The following is a 23,243-nucleotide window of genomic DNA, read 5'->3' on the forward strand; positions in this document are numbered from 1 at the left end:
AGGCAAAGATAAGTTCTGTCTGTCCAGTTCTTAAAAATGGAATATTATCTTTATGATAATTCTTTAAATAACAAGAAATACATGGAAATCCACTTAAGATTTTGTCAAGTATTTACAAACCTAAAAATTAAACATTGCTGTTATTGAATCTTGGAGTTTGCTTCAAACTCCATTCATTTTAGCCAAGTACTGAATAAGACTAGTTGAAATCACTACGTACTTGAAAAACTAACAGTATGGAAATGAATGCGCTGTTAACTCTCTATTCATTTAACTAAACCTAAGTACGCTTGCTTATTTCAATAGCTGTGAGCACTTACCAACAACCTATACTAAATCATAACACATTTAGACACAAAAGTTAGATGTTCTATATGCAAATGAAACAGGAGCCATCAAAAATCATGTCATGCCTTCCTCAATCTCGCTGAAGGCGTTCAAAGCTAGCTGAAACTTCCTGATGCTTTCAGAAGCCCTCTTGAAGTAACATTATAACTATCTTAAAACATCAGCTGCAAACATGTCTCCGAAAAATCAATGCACTGCATAAATTTCAAAGGCTCGATGTGCCCCAGTGACTGCTTTAACACACACATCACACACATACGCATACAACCTAAATCAGAGGAGGAGGAGAAATTAACACGAAAAGCAGAACTCCCGAATACAAATACCCCACTGTTCCATTCACAACACTCAAGGGGTCAGGACCACTTTTAGAAATCAATTTTCAGAAATGACTAAAATACTCAATTCGGAAACCCACAAAATTAAGAGAGGTATTTTTCAAGCGACTAACAAAATACATCCCGCTGTAAAACTGAAAAACTTTTACTTGCCAATCGCCACTCCACAGTAAGTGTACGTGTAAAAAAATCAACACTCTTCAGGGGCCTCCAATAGCAGCTTTTAATTTAACGAGGGGCCTAACGCGAAAATTAGCAAAATGAAAAAAAGCCTGTTAAACTTCTGGCTTTAGGGTGTTACACGCTTTACACTTCTGCGAAAAAAGCTTCCGTAGATGCAAGATGCGCCCGCTGGCCAACGACCATCAGCCGGCCGAACCCCTCCGACCGAAAAAAAAAAAAAAAAAAAAAAAAACCTAGCTCTGAAGGTAAAGGAAAGCCACAGAAACGGAAGAGGAAAAAAAATAACGTCTTGCCACGGTTCCGCAGCGGCTGAATAGGCGGCTTGTGAAATGCTAATGCCACTTCGGAGCAGTTAGTCACCAGCTATTGTGTGCGGCAGGAGAAAGCCGAGCCGAGCGCGCGTGCAGAGCGAGCAGGCGAGCGAGCGCGCCCTCCTTCCTCGCGCCGCCGCCGCCGCCGCCGCCGCCGCCTCGCGCGCGCCCCCGCGCCCGCACGGACGCGCGCGCCGGCCCCTCCTCCTCCGGCCTTGCACTGCACAACACTCATGACGTATCTTTATTTCTAGCACATTAACAAAATATCACAAATAAATTGTCGGCAGCCCCTGCGGCCCCGGGGTGCGGGTCTCCCCGGCCACTGCCCCCCGCAACCCCCGCGCCAGCCTCCCAACCCTCCCCGTGGCCTTCGGAGCTTTCAGGTTCTGGGGCCAAGTTTTTGTCTCTGTAAAAAAATTGCGGGAAATTCAATTTTTATTCGACTCGGGGAAAAGTTTCTTTGCTCCGCGACGTGAATGTCTCACCAGATTCTGGTAGGTCCTGGGATGCTCCTTCCCGGTCCAGTCGGTGCGCCGGGGCAGCAGCTGCGGGGAGAGGACGCCCCGTGAGCCCGGCCCCCGGCCCCGGCCCGCCCGCGCCCCTCCCCCGCCCTCCCCGCGCCCCGCCTGGGACCCCGAGCCCCGCGCCCCGCGCCCCGGCGGCGGCGGCGGCGGCGGCGCAGCGGCCCAGGGGCGGCCGCGCGGCGGCGGGACGCGGCGGGCCGCCGCCGCCCTTACCTCCTTCTCGGCCACCTCACGGATCAGCACCTGCAACAACAAAGCGGGGAGAGCTGAGCCCCGCGCCCCGGGCCGCGGCCCCGCCGCCGCCGCCGCCGCCAACGCCGCCGCCGCCGCCCTCCCCCACGCCCGCGAGCGGCGAGCGCCGGCCCGGCCCGCGCCGCGCGCCGCCGTACCTGAGCCGCCTGCTGACAGGGTCCATCTTCCAGGAACCGGGCGATGAGGAAGTAGAGCTCTGCGCGGGAGAGAGGGACGGGGAGACACACAGGCTGAGCGGCCGGGCGGCGGGGGGCGGGGGACCGCGGGCGGCATCGCCCGGTGCCAGCGGCCCCGGCAGCCCCCCGACTTACCCGATCGCAGCTCCGAGAGGCCTTTCCTCTCACAAGACATGTTTATGGGTCACTTCGGGGCCGCCGGCGGGACACCCCGCCGCCGAGTGGAAGCGGGGATGGTGCCGCCGCCTGCCCTATAGCTGTCACTGTGTGTTCACGAGCCGAGCCTCGGCTCCACCATTCAAGCAACGGCGGCGGAGGCGGAGGAGGAGGAGGAGGAAACAACAACTCTCAGGCAGCGGCTACAGGCGCCGCCGCCGCCTCCGCCGCGGATCCCTCCGCCGCAGAAAGGAGTCCGCCGCCTTCGCGGCCCCGGGCTCGGCCTGTCCTCGGCCCGCGCCCGCGCCCCCGCCCCCGCCCCCGGCGCAGAAAAAGGAGTGCCTCCGACCCCACGGCCCCGGCGCCCCCGCAGCCAGCGCGGCGAGACCCCCGCCCGCGGCTCCCCGACCGAAGGTGCGATTTATTTATTTATTTCCAGTCGAAGATGTCGGAGCCGGAGCCACCGGTTGGCTGGAAGGCGCTTTCTCTGTGGAGGCCGACCTCGGGAGGGAGGGGGCCGGGGACGGCTCCGCGGAGGGATCTGACGCACACGGAGCCGCAGCACAGGCTCTATTCAGCGGCGCTGGCTGGGGCTGAGATGGAAGTTAGTTTCTATGTAGCAGAAATAGGAAACAAATGAAGCAAAACTGCCCAAAGAGGGGAAATGCCCCGAGGATGGGTCTCACTCTCACGCGCGCGCACAGACACACACGCAGAGAGCACTCTCACGCTGGGCAAACTCGGGATCGCGCTACCCTGCCCGAGTTGAATGATAGTGTTTGGTTTCTCTCTTGCCATGTGCATGTGTATAAATGCTGCGGATTGGCATCTGTGTAAGTCTTGTCCTGCGTTATTTCTGCAGCCTATGCAAAGTGTTGTGTAATTTATTGGAGTGCTGTATATTGCAATAGAGGTTCAGGCGCTTTTTGTTGAGCACTTGCGTTTGCAAGCCCGTTATTTGCTGAAGCCACCTCTTCGTGTCTTTTATTACTGCCATTGCCTTAAGCGTACATTTTAAAAATGTTTTTCATTGTTATATGGGCAAAGCGAACTCCTGATCTGTACTTCAGATACTCTTTTTCCTCGTTACAAAAAGGCTAGTAATAGCTAATTAGGGATTTGGGATTAAAGAACCTTAAAGCTTTTCTAAGTGTTTACAAGAAGGAATAATGTAAACCTGAGCGAAAGGAAAGAACGTTAATATTTATCTCTAACTGATCTAGAGGTAATATACTGACAGATCAATAACGTACCGAAGGATAACGAAAGAGTATAGTACGCTTTTAGCCAAGGTGATTGGTGATTAAATAATTTAAATTATCTGTGTATATTGCAGTTGACTTCGTCATGCTAATTAATGGCTTCTAATTTGAGGTGTAAACCATTCCTGTTTACAGTTGATCACGGGAAGACTTCTTGGAGACTGACGAAAAGAGAAAAAAATTAATCTTTCATAAATTAGTATGTAATTACCGGTTTTATATGCTAAATCATACATCTGTCTTTTGCTGATGAGGATAAGGGCCTTGTTTTTTAAAAAACGAATATGGGTGAAATTAATGGAAACAATGGAAAAAGCCATTTGTTAGGAAACAAGGACACCAAGTGATATTTATCTCCAGAGGATTTAAGCACTTTTCAAAAAGACTTGAGAGTTGATTTTTTTTTTAAGGATTGCATTTTAAAGGGAACTAGGATAGTCGTTCTTTTGTTAACATTTAACAAAAGAGTCTCCTTAAAAAATTTAGATAATAAACTGCATTTTATGGACGTGGTCTAAAAAGGTTATTTATGGGGAAAGGACCAACAAGCTGCATTGTGGTTTTCTAGATTGCTTCCTCAACCCTTGTACCCTCCTAGCTCCTTACATTCCTAGTGGGAAATACTTGCTGCAACTGCCTTGGGCTGCATTGCAAGACTGCACCGGTGTGATGCCTTGTACTGAAACAGCCAGAAACCACCGTACATGTGAGAAAGAGGAAAAAAACACCTAAACCTATTTGGAGTAATAGGATGTAAAAATTGCCTTTTATAACAATCTTAACCAAATTTTTTTAAAAAGGGAAGTTACCATGACTTGTCCTATTGCTGTAGGGTTATCAGAGTCATTGTTATTTATTGAAATGGCTATCCTTCAAGTACTAAAAATATTTGCATTTTTAAAGACATTAGTTCTATTGTAACTATGATAGGTAAAGTAGCTTGCTTCTAGATGGTTAGGTTTGAAAAGATGGACATTTAATATGCCTTTTTGCAATTCTGTTTATTTCCGTGACACATGCTTTCTATTTTATCTTAACTTTTAAAAAAGTATCATATTCTTCAAATAATTGTGATGTTTTTACATTACGATGTTCTTCAAATAAACAGATTTTTTAGGAACTAAACATTATAGTTAGAATTTTGTGATTTTTAAAATGTTTGCATTAGTCTGATTCTTACTAATAGATGTTTATCCTTGCTAAGGAAAAGAAACCAAATTATGACATGGAATATAATATTACTCTGGGTAAAGTTTTCTATATATATCTTGTGAGTAGTATGGAAATATGGAAAGCTAGTATGAATATCTCATGTATGCTTTTCATTTAGAAGCTTTTCCTAAGTATGCTACTAGTACTTAGCTCCTAAAAAATTTTTAAGGAAAAATTTCCTTCTAAATTTTCTGAATATGATGTTCCTGTCATTTTGACTAACCTTTGACAATGTTTATAGTTTCTTTTTCAAAGACCTAATTTGAAGATAGTTGTGAGCCTGCCTTTGAACTAATTTATAGCTATCAGTCTGTTATAAGAAAATGTAGGTTACCTGCTAAAAATTAAAACTTCTTTTCAGCCAAATAAATTATTTGTTTTTAACCATAGATGTTAATTTGAATTCTACTTAGTTCTTCAAATGTGACAAATACTCCTTTATAACATTTTAATTTCTTTAAACATAAAACATTTCTGGAATCTGACATCATCAGTTAACTATAGGGTTTATTATGTCATGTATTGTGCATGTGTACACAAAAAGTCAGCACATATCAAATAGGAAGAAAATCTTACTTTGAAGTCCTAAATTTTAGTTCCCAGGGCAGTGGCATTCTCAGCTAACTTTTGCACATAAGGATAGTTCAAATTTCATCTATATCCATTTCTATTTGTTTATTTTAACTTTTTCATGGACTTCAAAAATAAAATGTCAATTTTAAAAGATTTTCATACCTTTTTTTTTTATAAGAAGGCTAAAAAAATAGTAAAAGTTTGGAAAGCCAACAACTACTGTTTTTGTATAATACAGTGTCTAGGAGATTACAAACTTCGTGAAATGTAAAAGCTCCTGTGCAATTCATTGCTTCACTTGGCAACACATGAAACAAGATAAACATTTAACAGAAAGTCTGTCTTGATTGTGATAAGTTACTATTCTAATGAAATAATCAAATGCTGCCATTCAAGTTCTTTCTGGAACAAGATGGGATAGTTTATAAATAAAAAGATTCAACCACATTTATGAAATTTAGTTTGCTCCCACTAGTATGGTGAACTCAAAAAAACTTTACAATTACAACTTTTAAGATTATATATTAAATCTTTTGTGTGTGTGATATTATGCTTTTTTTTTAATAGCAAAGGCTTTGTCCTATAAAGTGTAGAAATGGAAAAGTAGAAAACACTCTTCTTCAAAAACCACATTCTTTTTTAATCCTCATCTGCCCTAACAACAAAATACAATTGTCAAAAGAGTGTTGTTTTACACACCACTTTCCTCCTTCTGGATTGCTCCCCAATATTGGTTTTGTCCATGTTGGTCTGACTTTCTCCCTCTCAACACACATATTCTTCTTCCTTCACAAAGCTTGAATATATATCAGATTTGAACCATGTAAGTAGATATACTATTTGGCTGCTACAGAAAGAATAGAGAGAACCAACTTCAGTAAGCCAACTCATTATTTAACACTTTGTATTGTCTCCCTTATATCTCACTGAGAAACCTTTTAATCTGTAACAAAGATTAGCTGGTTATCAACAATCATATAATCCCTTACTTATTTAAATGTTATTAGTAATTTACCACTCAACTTTTTTTCCTCCAAATTAAATTATTCTAGTAGCTTAGATTTTTAAATGTCTTAGTTTGCATGATAAGGAGAAATACATATCTTCGTTGAAAAAAAAACATGTATATATAGACACACACATACACACCCATCACTTCATGAGTTCACAGTACGGCTACAAAGATTAAAGGAGAAAAACAATTTTAGAACACATTCCCCCAAGATTTGGAGCAACACGGTGGATGAAGTAGAAAGAGCTGTTCCGGATGGCAGGAAACTTAAAGGAGAAGTCTGTAGGCATGTTCTATTATATGATGATGTCTAATGGATTGAGAGTGGGCTTTATCGAACAGGGAACAGTGGAAGAAGTGAAGGTAGACTCAGGAGAAGGGATGCAGAGACTTGAAAAGTTGCTAGTGGTGGTGTATTAAATAAAGCATATATGATCAATGTGATTCTAAGATGGAATTTGAGGACAGAAAGTGTAGCCACTTGCATTCATATGTACCTGAATTCATAAACTTTGAGAACCCCCAAGAAGAAAAATTACTTTATTCATGGAAAGGGAGAAGTTTGTCTGTCGAGTTAGTGAGGAACTTCTACATAATCAGAATCAAGGACACCAAAGCAGACACTGTTGGTGAAGAAAGAGAATGGTTGTTTAAAAGAATAAGATCTGACCACCAGAGTGCCCACAAGGCTGCCTTGAGATTCAAATATGAGAATAAGACGTACAAAAAGTAAGATCCAACTCAAAATTGAGAATGAAGCCAATTTAGATTTAAGCTGACTTTGTAATCAAAAATGGTGTTTCCATTTTCTAAATTCCTATAGAAAGGCATGTCTCATTATACCACCTTATTTGTAAATTGCCTTCATTTATATATATATATGTATATACGTATACGTATATATGCATATATACACACATACTTGGCAAAGATCCCCTTGACTCATGCATCTGTTGCTTTATTTCCTTCAATGGATATAATCATACCTATTTGTTGAAATGGTGATTAGCTAACTAGCCCAAAGAATGAGTTCTGTTACACATTTATAAAATTAAAAATAATATTGATACCAAGTAGATCTTTCAAATGAGATGTGTGTGTTAAAAATTTAAGAGAAAAAAGAGAACCTTTGAATATGATTTTGAGATTACACCTACAAATTCCATTGCATTCAAAGTTTTCATGCTTACATTTGAACACGTACAAATAAAGGTGCATATTAAGTGGTTATAGTGGAATTTTTCATGCTTATCCAAACTTCCAACTGACAGTGATTTATAGAAAAACTAATACAGCCTTTAAATGGAATCTCCTGGTAAGAACATATGTATTATTTCCTCTCAACAGTTATTAGAAGTGTTGTCACTGAATATCATTAAGAAACATCTTTCCTAAGAATATTGAGTAAGTGGTATCATATGAGAACGAAGAAATATGTTGCCTTTTTGTCTTACCGTCCTCACCTCTCTGGTTTGCACATGTTACACTTTATACTTGTTTTGTCATTCATTGTTTTGGGGTTTGGGGTAAGTGTATGTATAAGAGTTTCACCTTTCCCTGCTTCCTCACCTTTTCAGTTTTTTCAGCATCTCTATAAAATTTTCCTTCTCTTCCATCATTGAAACTTTCGTTCTAATGGTAAACCAAATATAGGAATTAAGATATATAATTAATTTGGATATACCCTAAAAGCTCTAAAAATATGAAGATGAATCTATTCTTCATTTCTTATAGTTGAAACTGTTGCACACTAAAATCTTCCACCTCTCTTATTTTCAGCCTCCTGGTTATTTTACAAAAGACTAGAGAAACAATTTACACACCTGGTGTGAAAAGGAGGGAAGAAAAAGCCTGCCTTTACTTTTTCATAAGGAAAGAAACAAAGTGCCAAGCAGTAAGCATTTTCTGTTTGTGAAGTATATATACAATTTTGTGTTACAAAATTTTTCCTATTTCTGTATTTTTTGCCAAAGTCAAGGTAAGTGTGGCCTCTTTAGACATTAGATTTTCTGAGTTAGAGGAATTACTAATTTTTTTAGAAGTTATTTTTGAAGTAATTAATGCATCTTTCTGACTCTAGCTTGTGAAGTTTCCAGTCTAATAGTGACTGAAGAGGACTGCCATTGACTCGAAGCACTCTCTGGTGCTGCATAACTTCACCTCTTTGAAATATTTAGGTCAGAAATTCACTTCATTTTCAGAGCCAGATCCCATCATGCCCATAAAAATGTTCGAAAAAGAAATCCGGGATGAACACACAATGGCAAATTTCCATGGCACAACAACGGTAAGATATTTTTCCCTAATGCCTGTGAATATTGCATTCTTTTATTAGGATAATAATTACAAAGGTCATTTCCCCTTTCAATCAGCCAGTTTCTCATGTGGCCTCTTCTTTTTCTTTTTATTACTAAGAGAATATTTTAATAGAAATTTATTTTTTTAAATATGAAAAAGAAACAGGAACTTCAGTCACAAGTTCCAGTGACCTGTACTACTTCTGTGAAGCCATCTTCCTGTTCCCTGGGCAAAAATTTTTGAGTTGACGTAAGGACCCAAAGTCTACCTTTAATATCTCTCCCTTGTCTCCATGTGCCATTTCTACTGCTATAGTATCCTCATTGCAGCATTCTGTGCATCAGCTGAAGAATCATCATTTAAACACTGGCTTACAGCTTGACCCTCATTGTGTACTTTTAGTCCAACACATGGAGATGCCCTGTTCACTAGAGGCTGACAGTAGAGATGAGAGCTAATCTGAAGCAGCTGAGACCCCCACTGATGGCTACACCTGGAAAGCAGAGGTTTCTGTGATAGTCTGGCCAATCTCCAGATATTATCAGTTATTAAAACCTGACTTTATTTAGCAGCAATAACAATTTATTGAATGGACTACAAGAGATATGAATCAATGGCTATACATACCATTCAGATTTTAACTACAAGGAATTCACATTCCTGAAATAAAAACGAACAGCACTTATAGACTGTTTTTGTGTTTTAACCTAATTGCTTTTAGTATAAAAGATTCATATTTGATGAATACTAGCAGGATTAAATTCCACTGTTATTTTTAGTAATACAAAGTAACATAAAATTTTGTGAAATAATCAAGGGTGATATAGATTAATGTGAAAGCATTTTTGGAAACACCTTTTGAAATGAGTGTATGATTTCCATCTTTTTTAAAAGTTTAACTAATTTCTGACAGATTAGTTTCAGTTCTACAATATAAACTATGGAGAGATTTGAGTCAAGAAGATCTCAAGTCAAAATTAGATTGAAAATTTACAAACCTAGGGTCAAGAATTGCACTGATGCCAAAAATCTGTATAGTGCTGCAGGATACATACATATATTATCATTCTTTAAAAATTTGATTCTTTTTAACTAATGTATTTATGTATCAACACATTAATGTTTGAAGTCTAGAAATCAAGTCTCCTTAACTCGGGAGAAGTTTTTAAACCTCTTTGTGGTGGAAAAATATCAAACATTCCAAAAAAGTAAAGAAAATGGCAGTATGATCCCCAGGTACCAGATTCCCAGCATTCATAATTATCCACATTTGGACAATCCTCTACTATCTATCCTCCAGCCACCCCCTTTCCTGCTTTAAAGTAAATGCCATCATTACCCCTGTAAATAATTTGGTATGTAGTCTAGAAACAAATTCTGACTAGCTTAATTCTTTCATTGATTGATTCATTCATTTATTTACCACCTCATATTTTAAACATTTGTAGAACATCTACCATATTCTAGATGCCATATTAAGCCCTGGAAATTGATTGGCTGGATATGGTCATTTGGGACCATTTCTAAGAAGTTCTCTTATAACTGGAAATGTATGCTGTTAAGAAATCAGATCATACCATTCAACTGCTTAAACCCCATCCAACGATGTATCATGAACTCCTGGACAACCCTTAACATGACATGTGTGATCTCTCATAATCTAACCCCCTCAACCTGTCCACACTCACCTTTACCCACTGGACCAGGAATACTCTAAACTCCTGTATGAAAATATTTTCCCCAATATGCCTTTCTTTCATTTTCTTGTACATGCTGGTCCCTCTTTCTGGAATCTTGATCTCAAAATGAGACCAATTGTGACGCAGTTTTCAAGACACCCCCAATCATCACTTCTTTGAGTAACCCTGTATACCTCTCCTCCAAGAAAACAAACCTCTAGGTGTTCATCCTCTATTGTAGCACAGAACGTCTTCTGTGTGTCGCTATTGTAGCACAGCTTTCAGGTATATCATAGTTTTATGTTGCTCTGACTAGACTAAGAATTTTTAGGACAGGCTCTGAATTTTGGATTTCTGTATCCCCATTATATGCAACAATCAGAATATACAACAGGTACTTAATAAATTCAGTGGTTTTTTTCTTGGAATGTGTTTATCAGATAAACAAACTATGGTCATTTCTGGAGGTATATTAAGATGGATCCCAACAATGACCCCAGTTCACCATGACTTCACAGGGCTAGCAGAGGCCCATGGAACCACTGATAGTTTTCCCACTGAAAGGAAGCAAACAAAATAGGTGCTGTATTTAAAGAAACACCAGAATATCATGTGATATTTGGATATCAGCTCTGCCCTTTCAGAATGTTTAGTACAGTATTACTTGAATGTAAAATGAAGGGATAAAATGGTCACTAAAAGAAGGTCACACAATATGAAAATAATGACAAAAAGAAAAAAGAAAACGAAAGCCTAACCTAAAGTGAATGACTTTAGGTCATTCCCCTCCTTGCCACTTAACTTTAAGTTGTCTTTTTTAGTACATTTTTCTTACGTATCTTTTGTCTCCATCTTATATCTTGTGCCCTAAAGAATCAGATGGAAAACAAACATACATGTAAATAAGATATCAAATAAATGGAATAGTGCCTCAGCAGGGCCCCTATAGCAAATGGAAAAGAGGGTCTGTGTTACTACATCCATAATTATGGCAATGCCATATGTAGGATCACTGAATTTTAGAGCTGGAAGAACCCTAGAGATTATCTAGTCCAAATACCTTTTCAAAGATTAAATGATTTATCCAAACTCACACCTCCTTTTCAAATTTCAGTCAGCCTTGCAATCTTTCTGAGGTTATTGGTGAAAGGGTAGGATAACTGAATAGCGAAAAGAGAATAATTTAGCATGGAGGAGTCAACATGATTTCTGCACTAGAAATGATGTTTGTTGGTTTTACTAGAGTTGTTTGAGGGGATAAATAAGCGTGACTAAGGAGATTTAAAGAGAAAATTTATATTTAAACTTTCAAAAAGCCTTGTGACAAGTTCCTATATCAGACTATTTAAACAACCCCCATAAGAAATTGGCTTGGAGAGAAATAAGGAGAAATTTGAGAGTTAATATCATTGATAAAGAATCAAGTCCTATTTCTGGCTTTTACTGAGTGTTGTTGGCAAATTATTTTGCCTCACTTATCATCATTTTCCCACAAATAATATAAGAAAAGTGATTTCACTTAACTCACTGAGCTACTGTGAGGATTGAATGAGATAATAATACTGTTTATAACAAAAGCTAACATATATTAAGTACAATTTCTTAAGTAATAACAAATTTTATTTCACTTAGCCCTCACAAGGAAAGTACCGTTGTTATCTTATCACTTTAAAGATGAGAGAACTGAGGCACAGAGTAAAGATGGTGACCATTTTATCCCTTCATTTTACATTCAAGTAATACTGTACTAAACATTGTCCTGAGTCCTGAAGCTAATTATTGGTAAAGCCAGGAATTGAACCCAGGAAGGCTGGTTCTAGAGCGCTTACTCTTAGCCAGTCTCCTGCCTCTTGTGCTATTAGTATGCACAAATCCCTTTTCACGCACAGCCTAGGTACGTAATAAGGGCTTAGTAAGTTTAGTTATTACTATTTTTATACTTTATCAGACGGAAGAAGAAAAGGAGGCCTAATATTGACTGAAGACCTACTTTAAGTGTAATGCATTCTCTTTACAACCAGCCTGGGAGGCCATAGATGCCCTTAGAGGTATCATGGTTCAACCAGTCAGAACTGGGATTCGGGGGGACGTTGGTCTTGTTCCAAAGCCCATGTTCTTTTTACTACATTCCAGCCTGTACTGTTACTTGTTATTCCTCTTGTACCAAAAACACACTTAGGTGTATGGGTAGGTATGTACCCAAGATGTAAGGCACATATACACATAAAATCAATGTTTTATTTGACTTACAGGTGAGTAAATTTTAGTAAGGAAGAAACAAAGAGTAGCAAAGGAAGAATTTAGTAAGTTTCTGAAGAGCAGACCTAATGGCTGCTGTCCCCAGAGTCAACACTGGAGCTAGTCAAGTTTTATTTTTAGAGTGTGATGGGGCATACAAATACACATAAAAATTGATTAATTTTCAGTTGATAGTAAGCTTTTATGGGGAGAAAAGGGCCAAGCCAATGATATCAAATGGCAGGATCCTAAAATGGACTGCTAGACAGGGGATCTATTGTCATTTTAGGTTATTCCCTGTAAAACATTGTCCAAAAGAGCTTTTGTACCAAACACTCATGCAAAGTGCTGCAAGGAAGAGTATCAGAAAGCATTATCCATGGTACTGCATGTCGGCATTAGAAATATTGTGTGGTTCTAGTCGCCATACCTCAAGGAAGACATAAGGCCATAAGGTTAGAAACCATCTAAAGAAAGATAATTAAAATGACATAAAGATACAGAAAATTTGCTGCGAGAAAATCGACTAAAAATATTAATACCTTTGAAAACTGAAAAGGGACATAATATAATAAAGTCAGGATGAAAATGAGTAGTATGAACACAAACTTATTCAACAATTCTAGAATTCCAGAACCAGCAAGTACCTTGTTGCTGTTGTTAACCCCTGAATTCTTCAGAATGAATCTCCCAAGTGAAAGGAAATCTCCTGCAGGATCACATGTATTAATCGCACTTAGGAAATTTAACATTAGTACTATAATATAGCATAATACACACACATATCCAGATTTCTCCAATTGTCCCAATAATCTTCTTTATAGCTTGCCCGTCTTCCCTCCCTGCCTCCCTTTCTTCCTTCCTTTCTCTTTTTTTTTTGATCTAGAGTCCAATCATATCTCACATTGCATTTATGTAATGTAACTCTCAACTCTCCTCTAATCTGGAACAGTCACTAATGCCATTACCCCCAACCCCTGGCAACCACTGATCTTTTTACTGCCTCCATAGTTTTGACTGTCCTAGACTGTCATATAGTCAGAAGCATACAGTATGTAGCTTTTACAGGTTGGCTTCTTTCACTTAGTAAATATGTACTTAAGGTTCCTGCATGTCTTTTTGTGGCTTGATATTTCATTTTTTAAAAACACTGAATAATAGTCTATTAACTGGATGTACCACAATTTATTTATCTATTCACCTACTGAAGGACATCTTGGTTGCTTCCAAGTTTTGACAATTATGAATAAAGCTGCTACAAACATCTGTGTGCCTACTTTTGTGTGAAAATAGGTTTTCAAATTTTTTGATTAATTTTGAGTGCAATGACAGGATCATATAATAAGAGTATATTTAGTTTTGTAAGACACCTTCAAACTGTCTTCCAAAGTGGCTGTACCATTTTGCATTCTCAGTATCAATGAATGAGAGTTCCTGTTTCCCCACATCCTCACCAGCATTTGGCGTTCTTAGTGTTCTGGATTTTGGCCATGCTAATAGATTTATAGTGGTATCTCATTGTTGTTCTAATTTTCATCTACTTGATGACTTATAATGTTGAGCATTTTTCATATGCTTATCTGTCATCTATATATCTTCTTTGGCGAGGTGTCCGTTAAGGTCTTTGGCCCTTTAATTGGGTTGTGTGTTTTTTTTTATTGAGTTTTAAGAGTTCTTTGTATATTTTGGGTAACAATCCTTTATCAGATTGTGTTTTGTAAATATTTTCTCCCAGCCCATGGCTTGTCTTTTCATTCTCTTAACATTGTCTTCCATGGAGCAAACTTCCATGGAGCAAACACATTGTAATTGTAAAGAAGTCCAGCTTATCAATTATTTCTTTCATGAATCGTGCCTTTGGTGTTGTATCTAAGAAGTCATCTCCATACTCAAGGTTATCTAGACTTCCTCCTACGTTATCTTCTAAGATTTTTAGGTTTTATAATTTACATTTAGGTCTATGATCCATTTTGATTAATTTAGTAAAGGATGTAAGATCTGTGTCTAGATTCAATTTTTTGCATGTGGAAGTTCAGTTGTTCCAGCAACATTTGTTGAAAAGACTTTGCTCCACTGGATTGCTTTTGCTCCTTTGTCAAAGATCAGTTGACTATGTTTGTGAGGGCTGTGTAGGAGAAGGGTGGTTCTGAGCTCTCCATTCTGTTCCATCCATCTATTTGTCTATTCTTTCACCAATACTATACTGTTTTAATTACTGTTGCTTTATGGTAAGTATTGAAGGTGGGTAGTGTCAATTTCTTGGCCTTCATTATTGTGTTGGCTATTCTGGGTCCTTTGCCTCTTTGTATAAACTTTAGAATCAGTTTGTCAATATTCACAAATAACTGTTGGGATTTCAACTGGGATTGCATTGAATTTATAGATCAAGTTGGGAAGGACAGACAGCTTGACAATATTGAGTCTTTCTGTCCATAAACATGGAATGTCTCTCCATTTCCTTAGTTCTTTGATTTTTTTCATTAGAATTTTGTAGTTTTCCTCATTAGATCATGTACATATTTTATTAATTTACACCTACATATTTTGTGTTTTGGGGCGCTATATAAATTGTATTGTGTTTTTAATCTCAAATTCCACTTGTTCATTATTGGTACATAGGAAATAATATTTTGATAGAGATCTTTTCATCTATGTTCATTAAGGATACTGGTCTGTCATTTTCTTACAATGTCTGGTTTTGGTAAAGGGTAATGTTGGCCTCATATTTTAAGTTAGGAAGTATTTTCTCTGCTTCTTGGAAGAGATTGCAGACCAGTGGCATAATTTCTTCCTTAAATGTTTGGTAGAGTTCACCAGTGAAGGCTGGTGTTTTCTGTTTTGGAAAGTTATCAATTATGGATTCAATTTCTTTACTAGATATAGGCCTAGTCAGATTGTCTATTTCTTGTATGAGTTTTGGCAAATTTTCTTTCAAGGAATTGGTCCATTTCATCTAGTTTGTCAAATTCATGAGCATAGAGTTACTCATAGTATTCCTCTATTATCCTTTTAATGTCTATAGGATCTATAGTGATGTCCTCTCTTGCATTTCTTATATTAGTGATTTATGTCCTATCTTTTTCAAAGAACCAGCTTTTGATTTTGTTGACTTTCTCTACTGAACTCCTGTTTTCAGTTTCCTTGATTTCTGCTCTAATTCTTATTATTTCTTTTCTTCTGCTTACTTTGGATTTAATTTGCTCTTCTTTTTCTAGTTTCCTAAGGTGAAAACTTAGGTTATTGATTTTAGCTCTTTTTTTATTGTCTAATACCTGCACTCAATATCATAAATTTCCCTCTAAGCACTACTTCCACTGCACCTCACAATTTTTAAGTTATGTGTTTCATTTTCCTTTAGTTCAAAATATTTTAAAATTTCTCCTGAGATTTCTTCTTTGACTCCTATGTTATTTACGTTGTTTAATCTTCACATATTTTGGGAATTTCCAGTTATATTTCAGTTATTGATTTCTAGTTTAATTTCATTGTGGTCTGAGAGCAGACATTGTTTGATTTCTATTGTTTTAAATTAGGGTATGTTTTATGGCTCATAATATGAACTCTTTTGGTGAATGTTCCATGTGAGCTTGAGAAGAATGTGTAGTGTGCTGTTGTTGGATGAAGCAGTATATAGGTGTCAGTTATACACAGTTGATTTTTGGTGTTGTTGAGTTCAACTATATCCTTCTGATTTTCTGCCTGCTGATATGTCCACTTCTGATAGAGGGCTGTTCAAATCTCCAACTGTGATAGTGAATGGATCTATTTCTCCTTGAAGTTCTGTCAATTTTGCCTCATGTATTAATACTTTGACACTATGCTGTTAGGTAAATACACATTAAGGATTTTGGTTTTTGAGAATTGACTCCTTTATCATCATGTAATGCCCATCTTTATCTCTGATAACTTTCCATGCTTTGAAGTCTGCTCTGAAATTAATGCAGCTGCTCCTATTTTCTTTTTTTAAATAAATTTATTTATTTATTTATTTATTTTTGGCTGTGTTGGGCTCTAGGCACGTGGGCTTCAGTAATTATGGCATGTGGGCTCAGTAGTTGTGGCTCACGGGCTCTAGAGCGAAGGCTCAGTAGTTGTGGCGCACGGGCTTAGTTGCTCCGCGGCATGTGGGATCTTCCTAGACCAGGGCTCGAACCTGTGTCCTCTGCATTGGCAGGTGGATTCTTAACCACTGCGCCACTAGGGAAGTCCCTTCTATTTTCTTTTGATTCGCGTTAGCATGGTATATTTTTCTCCATCCATTTACTTTTAATCTATGTGTATCTTTATATTGAAAGTGGGTTTCTTGTGTACATTATATAGTTAGGTCTTATTTCTTGATCTACTCTATCTCTGTCTTTTAATTGGTGCATTTAGACCATTGATATTCAAAGTGATTGTTGATATAGTTGGATTAATGTCTACTATATTTGTTGTTGTCTTCTATTTGTTGCCCTTGTTCTTTGTTCCTCTTTTTTTCTTCCACTCTTTTTCTGCCTTTTGTGGTTCTAACTGAACATTTTATATGATTCCATTTTCTCTCCTTTCTTTATGCATATCAATTATACATCTTTTTAATTTTTTTTAGTGGTTGCCCTGAAGTTTGAAATATACATTTTCAACTAATCCAAGTCCAAATAACTACACTACTTCATGGGTAGTGTGAATACCTTTTAATAACAAAATAATCCTAATAATCCTAATTCCTCCCTCTTGTCCCTTGTATCATTACTAACATTCATTTCACTCATATATTAGCATAAAAAAAGGCAGGTCTACTGGCAACAAATATCCTCAATATCAGTTTATTTGAGAAAGTTTTTATTTCTCCTTCACTTTTGAAAGACAATTTCACAGGGTACCGAACTCTGGGTTGATGGTTTTTTTCTCTTTATACTTTAAATATTGTACTGTACTCTGTTCTTGCTTGGTTTCTGAGGAGAGGTCAGATGTAATTATAATCCCTTTTCCTTTATAGGTAAGGTTTTTTTTTCCTCTGATTTCTTGTGGCATCTTTCCTTTATCTTTGATTGCTGTAGTTTCAAAATGATATGCCTAACTTTAGTTTTTTTTTTTTTTAATTGTTTGTTTCAGTTGCTCCACATTCTCAACAAAACTTGGTATGGTCATTATTTTTAATTTTAACCTTTTGAATAGGCACAGAGTGGTATCTTATAGTTTTAATTTGCATTTCCCTAAAGACTAATGACATTGAGCACCATTCATGTATTTATTTTCTATCCTTGTATCTTTTTTGGTGGAGGGTCTATTGAAATCTTTCAGCCATTTAAAAAATTGTGTTATTTGTTTTCTTATTAATGAGACCTGAGAGATGTTTTTCTAAATATCTGGATATAAATTTTTATGAGATATATATAATGATTACTTGCAAATATTTTTTCCTAATCTGTGGCTCGTCTCTTCATTCTCTTAACAGTGTCTTCTGAAGAGCAATTTTGAATTTTGATGAAGCTCAATTTTTTCTTTCATGGACCATGCTTTTGGAATCATATCTATAAAACCTTTGCCTAACTTAAGATTTTCTAGTCTGTTTTTTCTAGAAGTTGTACAGTTTTAGATTTTATTAAGTACTCTGATCCATTTTGAATTAATTTTTGTGTATGATGTGAGATGCTGATCAAATTTACTTTTTGCACATGCATATCCAAATTTTCTATTATCATTTGTTGAAAAGATAATCCTTTCTCCACTGAATTGCCTTTGCTTCTTTGTCAAAATTTTTTCAATTTTTAATTTTTCATTGCTAGCATACAGAAAAACAGTTGAATTTTGTATAATGATCTTGTATGCTTCAAACTCACTAAGCTCTAGTAGTTCTAAAACATTTTATGTGATTCCATAAAATTTTCCTGATAGGAAAGTCATGTTGCCTATGAATTAAGGCAGTTTTACTTTATTTTTAAACTCCAAACGTTTTATTTCTTTTGCTTACCCTAGCCTCCAATGAAATGTTGAATAGAGATATTGAGAGCTAACATACTTGCCTTGTTGTTGACATTATGGGACAAGCATTCAGTCTTTCACCAATAAGTCTGATGTTAGCTGTGGGCTTTTCATAAATGCCCTTTATTGGATTAAGGAAGTTTCCTTTTTTCCGAGTTTGTGGAGAGGTTTTGTTTTGTTTTTTTAAATCAGGAATGGATGTGGATTTTGTTCAATGCTTTTCTGCACCAGCTGAGATGATCATGTGGTTTTCCTTTTTAGTCTGTTAATGTGATGAATTACATTGATAGATTTTTAAATGTTAAGCCAACCTTGCATTCCTGAGGGGAAAAAAACCCACTTGGAACCCACTTTTTGCTTCAAATTACTAAAATTTTATTGAGAATTTTTGCATCTATGTTATGAGAAATATTAGTCTGTAGTTTTCTTCCTGTAAAGTCTTGGTCTGGTTTTCATATCTGAGTAAAGCTGGTCTCATAGAATAAGTTGGAAAGTATTTTTTTTTTCTTTTTACTTTTCTGAGAGAGCTTTTGTAAGATTGTTATCTTTTAAAAAATATTTGGGTAGAATTCACCAATAGAGCCATCTGGACTTGGGGTTTTCTCTATAAAAATTCCATATCTTTAATAGATAGATGACCATTAAAATGATCTATTTCTTCTTGAGTGAGCTTTGTTAGTATGTGTAGGATATCTCCGTTTATAAAGTTCTCTCCTCTGTGCCCTGCAAACTCTAGCAGCCTTGGCCTCCCTGGACTCCAACTATGCTTTCTGAACTCAGAGAGACTACCCAGTATCCACCTGAATTCTTCCAATCTGTGCCACGATCTAGAAACTGTTTGTAGGCAATAAACTGAGACCATCTTCGTGCTCATCTCATTTGTTTCCTGTTTTTTAGAATCACTATCACTCATTTCATGATGTCCAGTTTCTTAAAAACCAATGATGCATATGTTTTATTCAGTTTTTCATTTGTTTCGGTCAGGAAAGTAAATCTAGTCCCTACTATTCCATCTTGGCTGAAAGCAGAAGTCCATTCTTCAACTTTTAAAATATTTAACTCACCCAAATTTGACTAACTTATCTCTCTTACTTTATGCTAATTTTTAAGTAATATTTTAAAACTTTGACGCTGTAAAAAACGTGACTTTTCCCCAAGGGGGAGAAAAACTTTTCACTTTTGTATTCATCTTGGTGCTTGACTTATATAATTTTCACCCATCAGTTTCATAAAAGGTGTTCAGTGTAAGCTATTGGGATCAATTTGACAGTAAGACTTTGTATGATGAGTGCATCCTCTAATTGTGAAAAAAAAAAATCTAAGCAAGAGATTTAACTGCTGTGGCTAATTCTTCTTCATCACTGCACTGTTCTTTGCAGAAAAGCTTGGAAACCAGCCATACTCTTTTTTGTGTCCTTTTTTTTTGCCCCTAGGGTTAGTTAGTTGTTGGAATGTCATAAAGACATATTTTTTTAACCATTTAAAAGAAGAAAAATATAAATTATTCTACAGTTACTTATATAAAGCATACGTTTGTCTATCAAATCTACCATAAAATCAAGAGCTAAACTTTGAGCCTTAGACAAATTTGAGGTTTGACTTCTTTGGGGCTGTCAGTGACGACAGACTGTCTAATATTTAAAGCTTGTTCATTCCTTTTGTATACTGGTGTGCACCCCTCTGGAGTTTACTACTGTTAGACAAAGCTCCTCTTCTTTGCTGTTCTATTCTCGAGCAAGCATTTTACCTACTGGCAGGCGAGACTATCATATTATGGAAGTTATATAGACTTCAGTGGCAGAGGAAAGGCTGTGCTTACAGCAAGTTCATAGCATACGTGACATTGCAAAATAGTTTCTTAACCTGGAATCAGGTACACAGAGCTTTGGAATCTGTGAACATCTTGTAACTGTGTGCACATGTTTGTATATGTGTTCATATTTTCTGTACATGGAATCTGTAACTTATATTTGATACACAGAGAGTTTTTAAATGAGTCCTCCATGTACTTGCATAGCAGAGTAGAACAGAACAATCAGACCCGTTGTAAAAGCACAGGAGAAAGATATCCCCATAAAATTATCCTCTGAGGATAACTTAGGAATCTAGATCACTCAGGCCTCAGAGTGGGCCTCAGGCCTCACATCATTCTTTCTCACAGTAAACCATTTCTTTGCTACTTTCCTCTTTTCAGTCAAGCAACACTAGGTCTCAGGATGTAGACTAGTCATTTTAATCATTCTAGAATAATTCACTCTATCTTGATTTATATATAGGGGAAGTGTAATTATTTCTATGTCATTTCTAACAATCCAGAACCTCCAAAACAGATTATGTTCATGAGAAAGTCCATTTCCTTACTTTTTAATTATGCTTATTAAGCACCATCTTTTGATCTAAAGCTCCATTGAGTTTCATTTTTCATACCTAGGAATGTTCCTCTGGTGAAAAGAATCATTAACAATGAAGTCATACTTTAAAAATATTTTCCATCATCCGTTCACCTTTTTATTTTCCTGTCATGTCTCAGACTCAACTTATACTCAGTTCTCCCTTTGTCAGTTTCTCATTCTGGTTTCTTCAATTCAAGAATTAAGCAGTGTATATCTAAAAAGCAGTTCACCCATAACAACAGAGTCAGTAATATACCAAAATAAAATTTATTTAAAGAGGGAAGTGCTTTCTTTGATCACTGAAGCGTCTTCTGCATTAATATTTGAGGCTATATCTAACTTGCCAATTATCCAATATAATAAATAGAGCTATATATTCTGAGTTTTTCTACTAAGTCTTTCTCTTTTTTTTTTTTTTGGTAAGAACTACATTTAAAAAAATTTTTTTAATATAATGAGTAACTATTGATTTTTTTAAAAATACAAGTCTTTTTTTGTAAATGAAAACCCACCTTTCATAGATGTTCTTTCTATGGTTATTAATTTAAATCATTATTTAAGTTTGTCCACTGTACCCATTGTGTTGGATAAAGTATTTTTCTCCCTGAAAGGAAATGATCATTTACCTATGCAATACTGATATAAAATGTGGCAGCTGAAGAGCAGCTAAATCTAATACAAGCAGTTGTAATCTCAAAGGTAATATATGATTGTAGGAAATGCTTTGAATGTATTCTCTTAACTTATGGACTATAATAACAATGATAAAGATCATGAAGTCTGGTCATGCCTGCACGTGGCTTCCCTCGAACAATGGTGGGCAGTTGGTGGCACAGGTGGAAAAAGCGACAAGTTTTTTAAAGCAGTATCTTAGCATGATATGGAGACTATTTCAAGATCCATGCCTGTGGAAATCCAAGCCGATCAAAGGCACTGAATCTGATCTGTTAGTATCAAGCGACAATAATCCACACTGCTTTTTACTAGGGCCCTGATAAACAAAGGTATTCAATTACTTAAAAAAAAAATTAAACATCTTTACATAATGAAATTTGCTTTACAAAAGGGCATATTAACATTAACACATCAGACACATATTCATAAAACAAGAATATGAAAGATCTAAGAAAGCTATGTATTCTGGACATAGACCACAGATTCTAGATAGGCTATAGAATTCAATTAAGTGAGAGAGTCTACAATAAAAAGTCTCAACACTTTTGCAACTCTGAGCTAAAGATCACTTAAATATTCTGTCAGGTCCATTGATACTGAAAGAAAAGCAAGGGTATATAAGACTCAGTGCATGGCCAGCTATATTTACTATTTGCCTTACTAATGCTCACTCCATCTCAGTTATCACTAGGCTCAAAGTAAGTATACAGTTTTCTATTTTCTTTCAGAGCCAGGTCATTCAAATGTTTTGAGGCTGGAGATCAATTCTTGTTTCAATCCCAATTAATTGCAATCTCTGTGAGAGTTTAAAAAGAATTCCTAAAGTAGCAATGAAACATTTAATCATCACCAATTGTTTTCAGTAAACTTCCTGGTGAAAACCTCTCATAAAAAATTTTCCAACTTTTTCTAAAAAAGATAATTTAAAAAATATGGTAATAGAAACTTACAAAACCTTCAAGCTTCAGTGTATATTAACTAATGATGTCCTGAAAGTTTTAGAAGATGAAGAGATTAAAATTATTTGTTAAGCTATATTAACTATATAATTAACTATATAATAATTAACTATATATAATTAACTATATAATAATATAGTTAACTATAATTAACTATATTAAATAAAAATAGTTTATTTTAACTTGCCAATAATATCATTCTTTTATCCACATATTTACATGTTTTCCTTCAGCAGCAAATCAGAATTTGAGAGTAAATCTTCTGCATGGCTGACATCTAAGAGGTCTGCATTGGTGACCCACTACATTTCATGGTTCGTGCTCAAACCTTTACCTCTTTAACATCTTAAGACTTGACAGGAGAATTTATAGGCATGTTGAGGAATACCAGTGTTTTTCCTGCACTTTCTATTTCAGTAAAATCACAGGGTTTTTATGTAAATGAAAAGTTACCTCTCTTAGAAGCCAGCTGGGAGCTTTTGACAGATAAATGTCCAATGCTTTAGTGAAAGGCTTTCACTTCACAAAAAGAAGATCCCCATTTAACTTAAAATGCAATAGTAAATAACAAGTTGAACAGATTCCTTCGAAACACACGTTTGCACATAACGCAGACAATGACAAGACAACGTACTTTTTCTTTTTTTCTTCCCTGATGACTGGCGGGTTTTAAGAAATTATCACTGTAAA

The 23,243-nt window shown here is 36.9% G+C and overlaps 1 protein-coding gene and 1 long non-coding RNA gene across 5 annotated transcripts in view; one reads left to right on the top strand and one right to left on the bottom strand.

The window, feature by feature from the left end:
* Positions 1-2,480, bottom strand: part of PHIP (pleckstrin homology domain interacting protein) — a 126,934-nt gene extending 124,454 nt beyond the window's left edge. For 2 of the 4 annotated variants that reach the window (XM_060283974.2, XM_060283973.2), the window contains exons 1-4: positions 2,271-2,477; positions 2,097-2,155; positions 1,921-1,950; positions 1,669-1,728 (exon numbers count right to left, since the gene is read on the bottom strand). In XM_060283974.2, coding sequence (XP_060139957.1) covers positions 1,669-1,728; positions 1,921-1,950; positions 2,097-2,155; positions 2,271-2,310 — 189 coding nt within the window. In that variant the 5' untranslated portion in view covers positions 2,311-2,477. Of the gene's footprint in view, positions 1-1,668; positions 1,729-1,920; positions 1,951-2,096; positions 2,156-2,270 lie in introns of all 4 variants that reach the window. The other 2 variants (XM_060283975.2, XM_060283976.2) reach the window with 2 other exon arrangements.
* Positions 2,481-2,747: 267 nt separating this feature from the next.
* LOC138842320 (uncharacterized) overlaps positions 2,748-23,243 on the top strand; it is a 48,632-nt gene continuing 28,136 nt past the window's right edge. The window contains exons 1-4 of the long non-coding RNA XR_011376707.1: positions 2,748-3,124; positions 8,130-8,328; positions 8,431-8,637; positions 22,787-22,867. This is a non-coding gene — a long non-coding RNA (uncharacterized lncRNA). The remainder of the gene's footprint in view (positions 3,125-8,129; positions 8,329-8,430; positions 8,638-22,786; positions 22,868-23,243) is intronic.

The sequence above is a fragment of the Globicephala melas genome, chromosome 14 (assembly GCF_963455315.2).
Source record: "Globicephala melas chromosome 14, mGloMel1.2, whole genome shotgun sequence".
In the NCBI taxonomy this organism is placed as follows: Eukaryota; Metazoa; Chordata; class Mammalia; order Artiodactyla; family Delphinidae; genus Globicephala; species Globicephala melas.